At 51.3% G+C, this 14,844-nt stretch overlaps 1 protein-coding gene across 1 annotated transcript in view; it reads left to right on the top strand.

The window, feature by feature from the left end:
* PCNT (pericentrin) overlaps positions 1-14,844 on the top strand; it is a 1,129,672-nt gene that overhangs the window by 309,738 nt on the left and 805,090 nt on the right. The window contains exon 13 of the mRNA XM_086956243.1: positions 9,464-9,690. Coding sequence (XP_086812369.1) covers positions 9,464-9,690 — 227 coding nt within the window. The remainder of the gene's footprint in view (positions 1-9,463; positions 9,691-14,844) is intronic.

Consider the following 14,844-nt stretch of genomic DNA (forward strand, 5'->3'; position numbering starts at 1 on the left):
TCGTGTGCTGATGACGGCTGGGGTTCGTCATGGCCCGCCCCTGTTCTTTTGTTTACCGTACAGCGGCGGAAACGGGCCAGCAGGGAAGGGGTTAAAGAAACAGGTTAGTATTAGATTCCATACCTTAGAATATCTCCAGGCGTCAGACTGGATCTGGAAAATTTTGCGTAGCAGTACCCCTGCGCGCCGGTAGGCGTCGTCTGCGGATCTGCGTCCGTCATCGGCGTCGTTGGCGCCGGGATGACGTCGCTGGAGTACTTGGACGCCGCCCTGGCGCGCTGACGTCAGTTCTTCTTTTTTCCACGCCAGCAAGCGCAGGTCTGGAGAAAGTGATACCCGTTAGTCACTTTTTGACTAAGCTTTTTGGATCCGTTTTGAATCGTGCGACTCCATCGGTGCCGGTAGGGATGCCCGGGTTCAAGCCCTGTGCAGACTGCAACCGACTGTTGGTTACCGACCCCCATTGCCGGGGCCCGACCAATCTGGATAAAGTCGTGCCCCGACTGCCGGGCCTTGACGTCGAAGGCTAGATGGGAGCGGCCCTATAAGCGCCTCGAGCTCCGAGGGACTGGTCGCGGAGCCGGAGTCATCATAGCTCGGCGAGTCGACACCAGTTGACACCACTCGTCGGGCTCCAAGTCCTCCGGTAAGAGGCACAAGAAGTCAAAGAGGTGACATCGCTCTTCTGACTCCCCCCGAAGCTCGCACAACGCAGCATAGGGTTCGGGTGACACCGCCCACGCGGCTCCGCCGGAGCCGCAGTCGTCGCGGCCTGCTCCATACCCACTAGTCCCTGGGCAGAACGCGATGCCGGAGAAGATCGCCGCCTTCCTCATGGCCATGAGGTCGCTCTCTCCTCCGTCTGGTTCCGCGGCGCCTTCGGGCCCAGCGGACCCGACTGGGAGCCCAAGCAGGCTGGGTGTTTCGGCACCGGCACCGCCGGGTGCTTCGGCGACTTCGATCCCGACGCCGCACGGCCCCACTGGATCCGGTTCCGGATCCGGGTCGCCGCTGGTCGACCTTACGACCCCCGCCGGCGTCGACCCCTAGGGTGTCACCCCCGGCGCCGTCCTCGGACAATGCCGTCCCTGGTCCAACCCTCGATCCGGCGTCTGAGCGGCTTCGCTCGACGCCACATTCGGCGCCGGCCGAAGATGGATTCTTCGAGGATCTGGGTCCATCCTTCATCCTATTGGGCCGTTACACCCACTCTCTGTGGGATACGGTTGCGGCCGTGCTGCCTGAGTGTTCGAAGGGAGCCCGGGCGAAGCTCGCTCAAGCACTTGCGGAGGGAAGGGACGCAGCGCGGTACTGTATCAGATGTGGACTGGATACCACGCACTCGCTAGGAAGAGCGATTTTCACGTCTGTGGCTGTTCGCAGCCACGCCTGGCTGAGGTACAACAACTTTTTGTCCGACGTCCAAAACACCCTTATGGACATGCCGATGGCAGCCACCTCTTCGGTGGCAAGGCAGATCATGCGCTGGAACGCTTTAATGACTCCAGGGCTACGGCCAAGTCCTTGGGCCTGTCGGCCCGCGCCAGCAATCTTCTGTCCAGCTCTCCTTTCGTGGAAACGGAAGGGGTGCTCCCACACGTCCTGCCAGCCACAAGCCGCAGTCTAACATTCAGCGCGGTGGCGGACATGGTTACTGTTGCTGCGGTAACAGGGGACAAGTGCGCGGCCAGTCCACATCCACCCCCGCAGCATCCGCCTCAAAGCCTTCCTAGTCCGAGCTTTCAGGCCCATTTGACGCCAGTGGGGGGCAGGGTTCGCCATCACCTCCTCCACTGGCGCACTGTCACATTGGACAGGTGGGTGCTGCAAATCGTCCGAAGGGGCTACTCCCTCCCCTTCGAGGCGACCCCTCCAGCCGTGCCACTGCAATACCACCGCATGTCGGGGGATCACTTGCTACTTCTGCAAGAGGAAGGTACGGCCCTCTTGGCCAAGGGGGCCATCGAGCGCGTTCCTGGGCCAGAAGTAGGGTGTGGTTGTTACTCCCACTACTTTCTGGTACCCAAAAAGGGCAAAGGGGGCCTACGCCCTATCCTGGACCTAAGGAACGTCAACGGCTTCCTCTGGAAGGAGAAGTTCAAGATGCTAACTTTGGCTCAGGTCTTAGCTGCCCTAGACCTGGGAGACTGGATGGTAGTGTTGGACTTGCAGGACGCCTATTTCCACATCCCCGTCCTGCCGGCTCACCGGCGCTACCTGCTTTTCACGGTAGGCCACGAGCGCTTTCAGTTTACCGTGCTCCCCTTCAGCCTTACCAGCGCCCCATGGGTGTTCACAAAAGTGATGGCGGTGGTCGCAGCTCATCTTCTCAGGTTAGGGGTTTGTCTTCCCCCCCCTACCTCGACAACTGGTTGTTGAAGGCGGGCTCGCCAGTCACCTCCAGACTACGGCCGCCCTCCTGCACCTGCTGGGGTTCTCCATCATTGTGCCGAGTGGCACCTGTGTCCCTCTCAGAAGCTCCTCTTAATCAGAGCGGTTCTAGACTCAGCTCAGTTTCGGGTTTATCCTCCCGAACAGCGGGTTTGGATTATTCAGGCTCTGATTCCGATCTTTCAGCCTTTATCCCGAGTCTCGGACAGGTTAACGCTGTGGCTTCTGGAGCTGATGGCCTCCTGCATCCTTCTGGTGCATCACGCCAGGTGGCGGATGCGGGCTGTGCAGTGGGACCTGAAATTTCAGTGGGCCCAGCATCAGGGCAACTTGTCTTGATCTCGGAGGTCACTGCAAGACAATTGCAGTGGTGGCTCACGGACCGCAGTTGGCTCAGCGGCAGATCCCTCTCCCTACCCCACGCAGAGCACGTAGTTGTGACGGACGCCTCCCTCCAGGGCTGCGGGGACCACATGGGAGAGGCGGAGATCAGAGGCCTCTGGTCTCCGGCGGAGTCCCGGCTCCACATCAACATTCTGGAGCTGCGGACGATCCGGCTTGCACTAAAGGCATTCCTCCCCTCTGTCCGGGGGAGTGTAGTGCAGGTGTTCATGGACAACACCACCGCCATGTGGTACTGCAACAAATAGGGCGGGTGGGGTTGTGTACCCTTTGGCAGGAGGCTCTGCGCCTTTGACAGTGGCTGGAATATCATGGTGTGACCCTGGTGGTTCAACACCTGGCAGGTTCCCTGAACGCCAGGGTGGACTAACTCAGCCGTCGGTGCATGATGGATCACGAATGGCGTCTGAACTCGGAAGTGGTGCAAGGCCTCTTTCAGCAGTGGGGCGAGCCTTGGTTAGTTCTATTCACCACAGAAGAGAACACGCAATGTTATCAGTTCTGCGCGTTGGAATTTCCAAGGCGGCACTCGCTCGGAGACGCTTTTCGTCACGAGTGGAGTCGCGGTCTGTTGTACGCCGTTCCGCCTATACCAATTCTGCCCAGAGTGCTGAAGATCAGGCGCGACCGGGCCCAAGTCATCCTTGTGGCTCCGGACTGGGCACGAAGATACTGCTATCCTGAGCTACTCGGTACAAAAGGGGGTGGTGATGGACGGAGCATCTGAATCAATCAAACACTCACACCCAGTCAAAAGATCTGGGTTTAATTCATTCTTTAGCCCACTCTGCCACCCCAGTTCAGACATGGCTATATGCAAATCAGTCTGACCCTGTGCCTCATGGGAAAGTCCAGCCCGAACTGCCAAGCCATGTCTTCCCTGGACCGGAAACAAGCTTCCGAGGACCAGTTTCTGGCATTCCAGCCTTCTTCATCCCGACTTGCTTGAATCCAGTGGCAAAGTGACTCAGCAGGTCAGTCGACCCCCCCCCCCCCCCCCCCCCCCCCCCCTTCCCCCCAATTTGTCTGCCTCTTCAGGAGGACCTTCTGTCGCAGCAGCAGGGGACGGTCCTCCACCCGAACCTGTCCAGTCTCCACTTACATTTGTGGAGATTGAGCGGTGGCAGTTGATGCCATTTGACTTGCCTCCTGAAGTCTGTAATGTGATTCTGGCAGCCAGGCGTCCCTCCACAAAATCGGTGTACGCCTGCATGTGGAACAAATTTGTGGCATGGTGCACATCAAAGGCTGTGGATCCCCTTTCTACCCCTCTTTCAGAGAATCTCCTCTTTCTTCTTTCTCTTGCCCAGCAGGGCTTTGCTCTGGGCACTCTGAAGGTCTAACTCTCTGCCATTTCCGCCTTCTTAAGTCTCCCTGATCAGCCCTCTATGTTAAAGTCCCCGGTTGTAAATAGGTTTTTGAAGGGCATCACTCATATGTTTCCTCCTGTTCCTTTCGTGATGCCTCAGTGGAGCTTGAACCTTGTTCTGACTTATCAGGTGTGTGCTCCCTTCTAGCCACTCCATAACTGTCCTCTTCGTCTCCTTACTCTTAAGACTGCATTCCTGGTTGCCATCACCTCTGCCAGGAGAGTGAGTGAGCTCCAGGCTCTTTCTTCTCAACCTCCCTTCCTTTCGGTCCATCCGGACAGTTTTGTTGCGGATGCAACCCTCTTTCTTGCCCAAGGTAGTCACAGCCTTCCACATTGGGCAGTCCCTCACCTTGCCCACCTTCTTTCCGCCTCCGCATCCCTCGAAAGAGGAAGAGAGGCTCCACCGTCTGGACCCAAAACGTGCGCGCTCATATTATCGGGATCGCACACGCCAGTTCCTGGTGGATGACCAACTCTTTGTTGGTTATGTGGGTGCTAAGAATGTACGGGCGGTGCACAAACGGTCCACTTCTCGATGTGTCGTCTTGTGCATCAAGGCTTGTTACTCTCTGGCTAAAAGGGAGCCGTCTGTGGGGCAACATGCCCATTCCACTCGCACCACAGCGGCTAATACTGCCCTGGGTCGGGGAGTCCCCTTGCAGGACATCTGTCAGGCAGCTACGTGGCTGCACACGTTTGCAAGACACTACTGCCTGGACAGCCAAGTCCGGAGTGATGGCTTCTTTGGCCGTTCCGTCCTCCAGGACTTTCTGGTGTGAATATTGGTTCGCAGACCCACCACCGGGGTTGGTATTGCTGGGGTATATATTCTAAGGTAAGGAATCTAATACTAACCTGTTTCTTTCAGATGCACAAGTTACTTACCTTCGGTAACGATATATCTGTAAGAAACAGTAGATAGTGTTAGATTCCTTACCGCCCCACCCATCCTTCTGTTCTGCGAACCGATATCTAGGGTTAAGGTCATCCCCTTTCAGGGCCCTAGTTTTCATGGCACCAGTATTGGTTTTTATCATGGCTCTGCGTTTCTGGCGCGGAAAAGCTGTGTATAAGAACTGACGTCCACGCGCGAGGGCGGCGTCTAAGTACTCCGGCGACGTCATCCCGGCACCAACGACGACTCCGGACGTGTAGCCGCAGACGACGCCTACCGACGCACAGGGGTACTGCTACGCAAAATTTTCCGGATCCAGTCTGACGCCTGGGTATATTCTAAGGTAAGGAATCTGATACTAACTATTGTTTCTTACAGATATATCCTTACCGAAGGTAAGTAACTTGTGCGACAGTGCGCTGGAGTGTTTCAAGGACTTTCGGGCTACGGCCCAGCAGTGTCTATCTTTTGTTCCTTTCGTGACCACGGAAGGGGCGCCCCTGCACATTTGTTCAGCCAGAAACCTGCGCAGAACCAACCTCCGCGCCGGCGTGGTGGCCTCCGTGGCGGCACAGGGGGCCAGGGTGCGGGTCAGTCTACCTCCACTCTCGCAGCATCCGCCTCAAACCCTTCCTAGTCCAACCTTTGGGGTGCACCCCACGTCGGTGGGAGGCAGGATTCAACATCACCTCCCCCACTGTTGTTCTGTCACTTCGGCCAGGTGGGTGCTGCAAATCATCTGAAGGTGCTACTCCCTCCCATTCAAGTCTGCCCCTCCAGCCATGCCACCTCAGATCCACCGGGTGTTGGGGGATCACTTTAAGCTTCTCCGACAGGAAGTCACGGCCCTCTTGGCCAAGGGGGCCATCAAGCTTGTTCCTGGACCATAAGTAGGACCTGGTTATTATTCCCACTTCATCTGGTACCCGAGAAAGGGGGCCTGCGCCCCATCTTGGACCTCAGGAACGTCAATCGCTTCCTCCGGAAGGAGAAGTTCAAGATCACTCTGGCTCGGGTCTTGGCTGCCCTCGACCCTGTAGACTGGATGGTAGTGTTGGACTTGCAGGACCCATATTTTCACATCCCCCGTCCTGCCGGCCCACCGGCGTTACCTGCGGTTCACGGTAGGCCAGGAGCATTTTCAGTTTGCCGTGCTCCCCTATGGCCTTACCAGCACCCCTCAGGTGTTCATGAAAGTGATGGCGGTGGTCGCAGCTCACCTGCGCAGTTGAGGGGCGTCAGTCTTCCCCTACCTTGACGACTGGTTGTTGAAGGCGGGCTCGCCAAAGGCAGTCGCCACCCACCTTCAGACTACAGCTGACCTCCTGCATTTGCTGGGGTTCTCCATCAACGTGCTGAAGTCACACCAGAGTCCCTCTCAGAAGCTCTTCTTCATCGGAGCGGTTCTGGATTTGACGCAGTTTCGGGTTTATCCTCCTGAGCAGCGAGTCCGGGATATTCAGGCTATGATTCCGATCTTTCAGCCTCTATCCCGGGTTTCATTCAGGATGACCCTCCGGCTCCTGGGCCTGATGCACTAGCAGGATGCAGGAGGCCAACATGCCAGGTGGCATATGCAGGCTCTACAGTGGGACCTAAAGTACCAGTGGGCACAGCATCAGGGTAACCTGTCCGATCATGTCCAGATCTCGGAGGGCACTGCACGACAATTGCAGTGGTGGCTCACGAATCGCGATTGGGTCAATGGCAGATGCCTCTTCCTTCCCCAACCGGAGCACACTGTGGTCACAAATGTGTCCCTCCTGGGATGGGGCGGGCGCTTGGCAGAGGCGAAGATCAGAGGTCTCCGGCGGAGTCCCGGCTCCATATCAATCTTTTGGAGCTTCGAGCAATCTGACTTGCACTAAAGCCATTCCTTCCCTCTGTCCAGGGAGGTGTGGTGCAGGTGTTCACAAACAACACCACTGCCATGTGGTATTGCTACAAAGAGGGTGGGGTTGAGTCGTGGACCCTATGTCAGGAGGCTCTGCGCCTCTGGACATAGCTAGAACATTAAGACATTACCTTGGTGGTTCAACACCCGGCTGGTTCTCTGAACGCCAGGACGGACGAACTCCGCGCGCTGGGGCTTGGCGGATGACAAATGGTGTCTGTACTCGGACGTGGCGCAAGGCCTCTTTCTGCAGTGGGGAGAGCCTTGGTTAGATCTATTCGCCACCGAAGAGAACGCTCAATGTAATAAATTCTGCTCGTTGGAATTTTACAAGGCGGGGATCGCTCGGCGACGCTTTGCGTCGCGAGTGGAGCTGCGGTCTGTTGCACACCTTTCTGCCTATACCACTTCTGCCCAGAGTGCTGAAGAATATTCGGCACAACCGGGCCCAAGTCATCCTTGTGGCTCCCGATTAGGCACAAAGATACTGGTATCCCAAGCAACTCAATATGGCGATCTATCCCACTGCCTCTTCGGGAGGATCTTATGTCTCAGCGGCAGGGGACTGTCCTCCACCCGAACCTGTCCAACCTCCACCTTCATGCATAGATATTGAGCGGCGACAGTTGATAGCTTTCGATCTTCCTTCGAAGTCTTGTCATTCTGGCAACCAGGCGTCCCTCTACTAAGATGGTATACGCCTGCAGGTGGAACAAGTTTGTGGCATGGTGCACAGCAAAGTCTGTGGTTCCCCCTTCTGCCCCTCTTTCTGAGGTCCTTGTGTTCCTACTATCCTTGGCCCAGCAGGGATCTCCTCTGGGCACTCTCAAAGGTTATCTTTAGGCCATCTATGCCGTTCTAAGTCTTCCAGTTCAGCCTTCTCTTTTCAAGTCCCCGGTTGTTAACCGTTTCCTGAAAGTCATTACACATCCGTTTCCTCCCGTGCCTTTCATAATGCCTCAATGGGACTTGAACCTTGCCTTGACTTATCTGATGTGCACTCCTTTTGATCCCCATCATAACTGCTGTCTGTTACGTCTTCTCACTCTAAAGACGGCTTTTCTGGTAGCTATCACCTCTGCCAGAAGAGTGAGTGAGCGCCAGGCTCTTTCTTCTAAACCTCCTTTCCTTTATGTTCATCTGGACAAGGTGGTTTTAAGGACCCATCCTACTTTCTTACCAAAGGTTGTCACGCCCTTCCACATCGGGCCGACCATCACTTTGCCCACCTTCTTTCCGCCTCCCCATCCTTTAAAAGAGGAAGAGAGGCTCCACCGTCTTGAACCAAAACGTGCGCTCTCGTTCAATGTAAGGCGCACACAATAGTTCTGGGTGGATGACCAGCTCTTTGTTGGCTACGTGGTCGCCAAATAAGGTCGGGCCGTGCACAAACGAACCATCTCTCGGTGTGTGGTTCTGTGCATCAAAGCGTGTTACTCGTTTGCTAAGAAGGAGCCTCCTGTGGGGCTGCGTGCCCATTCCACCAGGACGACTGCAGCCTCTACTGCCTTGGGACTCGGCGTTCCCTTGCAGGACATTTGTCAGGCAGCTATGTGGGCCTCGCTGCACACGTTTACCAAGGATTACTGCCATGACAGTCAAGTCCGGAGAGACTGCTTCTTTGGCCGTTCTGTTCTCCATGACTTTCTGGTGTAATTTTGTTCGCAGACCCACCACCTGGGTTGGTATTGCTGGGGTTTCTATTCTAAGGAAGGAATCTATCACAAACGTGTCTCTTTCAGATGCACAAGTTACTACTTGTGTACTGATATATCAGTAAGAGACATTAGTTAGTAATAGATTCCTTACCGCCCCATCCATCCTCCCTGTTCTGCGAACTGATTTCTAGGGTTAAGGTCATCCCTTTCAGGGCCCTATTTCATGGCACCAGTGCTCAGTGTCTTGCATGGCTCTGCGTTCCTGGCGCGGAAAGTCGTGTACAGTACTGACATCCGCGCGCATGGGTGGCGCCTAAGTTGTCTCTGTGACATCATGTTGTTGCTTACGATGCCAGTGACTGATGCGGATCCGCACAACGCCACCTAATGATGTGCAGGGGTACTGCTGACTAAAAACTTTCCGGATCCAGTCTAAGGTAAGGAATCTATCACTAACTAATGTCTCTTACAGATATATTGTTACACAAGTAGTAACTTGTACGCCATTTCCCTCTGATAAGCCAAGATGTTCAGTACATTCATTGTTTGAGCTATTTTGATCAAGTCTCCTAATCCATTGCGTTTGGTAAAAGATAGTTGCAAACTGTGAGGAAATTGAAAATAATGGTAAGGAAAATACCCTTCACTCTGTTAAGCACTCATGTTCCTTCTGCTGCTCTTGTTTGGCCACATCATTTATTACTTGGCTGGCAAGTGGCTATGTAAACAATAATAGTACTGACGTACCTGGTAAGTTAAAATTCTTTAAGGCAATCTGCCGTTTGACATATGTTCTTCCCTTTGTTTATTTTTAATGTTAATGGCACCTTTTTTCTCTCTTTATTTTCAAGAAATTACCAAGCTCCGTATGCAGAGTGCCCAAGAAGCAGCTCTTCAGGTGGAAGCAGAAGTCTCTGCTAGAGTCTCCTCTTTGAAAGGAGAATGCGAGACTCCACTAGCTGTCCTGAAGTCTGAAAAGCAATGCATTGCAGACCTAAAAGGTCCCACGGAGCATTTACAGAGTACTCATGAAGGAAAGACGTTGTACATATGTCAGAATCATGAAGCATCTTATCAGGTAGGTGTATAATTATTGTAGGACATGTACAACTATGTCCTAAGGACAACTGTCAGATTTTTCTGGCAGTCCTCTTTGCAAAACTTGTTCAGCATTCTGCATCATCCAGTGGCTGTGAGTGATTTTAAAGTTTGAGTGTTTTATATATATATATATATATATATATATAGGTGTATTGGTGAATCGGTAGGTGTGAGAGTAACTGTTTGGATGACTGAGTGGGTGCATGGCCGAGTATATAAGTGAGTGATTTGGTGTCTCAGTGAATGTATAGATGAGTGACTGGTTGTGTGAATGTATCTGTCTGTCAGTGGATGTATAAGTGGGTGTATGAATGGCTATATGAATGATTGGATGACTATCTTTATGGTTGTGTGAATGTATCTGTGTGGGTGAGGAGGTGCGTGACTACCTGTTTTGGTGAGTCAGTCCCGGCCTGTATGTGGTAGTGAGAGCATGTGTGAGACGCTGTATGGGTGAGTGAGTGTCTGTATGGCTGTGTTGGTGATTAAGTGCGTGTCAGTATGGGTCAGTAACTGTTTGTGAAAGGCAGTATAGGTGAGTGACTGGGTATATGAGTGACTGAATGCATGAATGAGTGAATGTGACCGTGGCTATATGGATGAGTACATGCTTCTGTCAGTGACTGTGTAGGTGACTGGATAGAAGTTACTATTAAGTTGATGTGTATGTAATTGTTTGGCTTGGTATGTACCTGTATGATTGACTGTATGGGTGAGTGTGTAGGTGTGAGTAGTTTGATGGGTGACTCACTCGGTGTGTGAGTGCCTGAATGGGTATATGAGTGTATATGTCAATGGCTGTATTGGTGACTGACCAGGTGTATGAGTGGCAGTATGGGTGAGCAAGTGGATATGTGTTTATATTTGAATTAGTGAGTGGCTATGTAAGTACTGGTATGGCTCAGTCAATGGGTTTGTGAATGTTTGTGTTGGAGTGCCTGTGGGTGTTTAAAAGATTCTATAGGATTGTGAGTGGGTGCGTCGGATGATGTGAATGATGTCATCACTCGTCAGTGATGTCATTTGAGATGTCATCACCATGTCATGAGTGGTGTAATATGTGAGGTCATAAGCAGTGCATTGCGGGGCGCGAGTTATAGTTAACTCAGCTAACTATAATGGCTACATTTCTCTGGTTTTGTATGAGTAAAATCTGACCCTAATTAAAACGTCCCTAATTATAACGTCCCTGTAACCTTTGTTTTTTTGTGTGTGAATTTCTAAGATTTTTGTACTAGCAGTCTTGTTTGCAGAGTATGCTTACAAGAGGTACCAGGAGGGCTTCTTGGCCCCCAAGATCCCTCTGGGGCCAAGGGGACTTTATCCCACAACTAGTAGTGCGCTAGGAGGCATGTTTGCAGAGTGGTGGAGAAAGGGGGCGTGGCCTCAGACAATTGCTCAGCAATCCTGCTGTGTGGGACTTACTGGAGGTAACAGGAGGGGTAGTTGGCCCCCAAGCATGTCCTATGGGGGCGCCTACCCCGACTGTTACCTCCAGTTGGTCCCACAGAGTAGGATTGCTGAGTTCTGATAGCAGGCAATGGTGGGGACATCATCGGCCCACCAGCACTGCACCAAGAGGCATGTTTGCAGAGTGGTGGAAAAAGGGGCGTGGCCTCTGTCCACCTCTCAGCAATCCCACTTTGTGGGGCTTACTGGAAGTAACAGGTGGGCTAGTTGGCCCCTAAGGACCATCAGCAGCGAAGGAGATTTCATATGTCAACTAAGAGCATGACAAAACACACTGCGGCTCAACTGCTTTCTCAAGCGTGATTTATACTTTATGGTGTTCAAGGTTGTCAACAAGACGCGTAATGGGGACAACCACCTTCCCAGGGCTATATTTAATTAAAGTGCATGAGACTCTGCATAGGTAATAATTGTACATTTGTCCAGTTGCAAGTGACTTATGCTTTCTCAAAAATTGTCATTTGACAATACATTTGTAATACATCCACTTGTTCTTTGCTTTGCATGTGTATAAAAAGAACTGTCTGGATTCTGGTGCCAGTATGGAAAATCAGTGGTTGAGGATATTTGTACTGTAGAGTTCTTTAAATGTTAAGACATTACAGCAGAAATGGTATCCGTCAGAAAGGAATGTTGGAGTTTTCAGCAACATTAATTCTAACCGACACAGTACTCTGAAGATATTCTTGTTTGCACACTTTTACTTACTATTTGTTTATCATGCACCCAGCTGTGCTCTAAAATTCTAAGCAGTGAAGGGGTCCAGTGTGGCTGTCACGTTTATGTAAAAGGTCCTCGCCACACTGTTGTAAACTGGGTTTTTGTAGCAGTTGTTCCACCCCCTCCCCCCGACCACACACACTCACACACACATTTTTTGTCCCTTTTTTAGCTAGTAGATGTTGATTTTTGGCTCGGATAGTGCACAGAGGCCTGCTAATCAGTACACCTCATATTAATAAACCAACAATGATTCTAGTGATGTATTTATTATTGTATGCACCCAGTGGGTATCTTAGAGGTACCCCCTGAACCCTACTAGTCCTTGTGTGCTGGCTGACTGGTCCTGCCCAGCCTGTCACAACAGATGAATTTCTGACCCTCTACGAGGAGAAAGCCCTGCTCTGAGGTCAGAAACAATGCCTGCTCTGGCAGGAGGTGTTTACATCTCCTCCAGCAGGTTGGCTAGTAGATGAACATGTCAAGATAGGGAGCTTCAAAGAGCCCACCTCCTTTGATGTGCAAGCCGGGCTTCCCCCTGACCGGGTGGGTGCGACCTCCTGCCCTAGGACCCCCTTTGCACCCGACAGGAGTGAATTCGCTATGCAAGGAGGCGTGTTGCACCTCCAGCCATGAAATGGTCTGTAGTGACACCTCGTTGGTGACTGGAACGCTTTTTCCAGTACGGTATTGTCCTGGGGAAACAAGTGTATTTTTCACCATAATTACACTGGCATCTGTATCCCTCAGGGCTTCTACTCTAGTCTCATTCACCAAGGGGTACAGTAGGTATTTCTTATTTAAGTTGGGGTGCCAGACAGCTAAAGTGTTCAACTCTCCCTCTTCTTCAGAAACTAGAACAGCTTCAGTGTGAACCCTGATTTGGTCTGGGCACACTGTTGATCTCATCTGGAGATTTGCCATGCCAGTTCTAACTGGACCTGTTAGGACAGGCAGAAATCTCAAGTTTTGTGTCCTACCTTCTTACAGGTGCGACACGACCAAAAGGGGATCCAAATGTTTACCCTTGTACACACCACTGGTTTGGGAAGACTTTTGGGGCCAACTTTTCTGAGCAGGTTTGTAAGGGCATTTAGAAAACTCTTGGTTTTTAACTTTGTGAATATCACCACCTTGCCCCAGATACTGATAGAACTTTTCATTTTTGCAATTCCTTAACATGTGTTCTTTCACCAACAAATTGTATAGATCACCATAGTCCTGCTCATCACTTCCAATTAACCAACCATGTAGTGTTTTTACTGAGTAGTCAATGAAGTAAACCCAGGATTGGCTTGGGGTTTTGTGATTCCCCCTTAATTTAATCCTACACTCCTTAGTTGTGAATACAAAGCCCTCAATCAGGGTGCCCTTCATGAAGTCATAGGACTCGGCTTCTTGCCCAGCGAGGGTATGAAGTCTGTCTCTGCAGTTACCAGAGAACCGTTCCCAAAGTAAGGCTCCCCTGTGTGACTTCTTCACTTGCCCCATTCCCTCTCAAAGGCTGTGAACCATTTGGTGATGTCATCACCTTCCTCATATTGGGAGACAATACCTTTGAGGATTTTAGGGTGAGGAACTCTTTCCCTACGTTTTATGTGGCTGCCACCATTGATGAGAAATACGCCCGTCTCTGCTCTTGTTTTCTAGAGCCAGGAGCCTAGACTCTAGGCCTAGTCTTTTGGTCAACCTTGTTAGAAGGATGTCCTGTTCACTGAGTCTGTCCTCTGTGATCTCCTCGGGACCTGCCCCACCTGTGTGGGTTCTAGGTGCTTTGAATACTACTCTTGGAGTCAGGCTGTCAGGGACCCTGCTCCCCCTGTTTAGTGAAGGAGGTTGGGAGTTGTCCTCTACATCACTAACATCCTCTTCTGAGTTGGGATCTCCCTCCTCAGAAGGGTGGTCCCTTCAATAGTCTGCCAAGAGCTCCATGAGCTTGGTCGTGGAAGGATGGGACCTCACAGAATTTATTTTAAGTTTGCACAGCGACCTTAACTCTCCCATCTCTAGATGGAGGTAGGGGGTGGGGTAGAGTTCCTCAACCATATTCTGAGCATCAGTCATTATTTTACGAACAGTGTTTATCTTCTTCCCAGTGGCCAAAAAAACTGCTAGAATACATTTACCCCTAACTACAGTAAGTTTTAAACTTTTAGAAAATGCTAAAGGGACTTTTCCAAGGCCCTAGTTAGACTTTTGTTGAACTAAAGGCAATTTTTGGATTGCAGTTGTGTAATTAAGTGTTGACAAAGTAGTCCAACAAATGCAAAGTTGTAGACCCCACCGCTGATACACTAATGAAGGAAGCTGGCTCTGTATATACTATACCAAAAAGAGGAATAGTGTGCACAGTGAGCAGAGAGTCCCCAAAGATTAGACAGATTTAGTGGTATCTGGGCTGAGCAGTTAGGCTTATCAGAGGGTAGGGTTAAGCGTTTGTTGTACAAACTCGGTCAAGAAATGGTGTTACACACTCAGACTGAATCCAGACCAATTGTTTGTATAAAATGTTATTACTTTGTTATTTTATCGCTTGAACTAAGAATCACTTAGTGCAGGTGAGTTGTACAGTTTGTAAAAATACCAATGCTTCTCAAGAATGCAGTAATGTTCTGCAAATGCAGTGAACAATTGTAAGAAAGCTTTCTGTAAATGTCACTTAAATATATTTTAGACTTTTGCAATAGAAAATGTATGCAATGATACAGTTTGACGATTCCTATTCAGGAAAACAAGGTTAGAGACTTACAGGTTAGTACTGTTTTGTAGTTCAGACTTTGGCTGGTAGCACTTGCACAGGGCAAGGGTCCAATAGGTAAAGAGGGAGCACCCTCCTAGGCACACGGGCAGCCGAGTGCAGAGGTCAAAGGAGTGGTCGGGCCCAATGTAGTGCTATGGGGTCGGGGGGTACTCTGAAGAGCACCGGTCACAGGTAGAGGTA

This window comes from Lissotriton vulgaris, chromosome 2_1 (genome assembly GCF_964263255.1).
Source record: "Lissotriton vulgaris chromosome 2_1, aLisVul1.2, whole genome shotgun sequence".
Classification (NCBI taxonomy): domain Eukaryota; kingdom Metazoa; phylum Chordata; class Amphibia; order Caudata; family Salamandridae; genus Lissotriton; species Lissotriton vulgaris.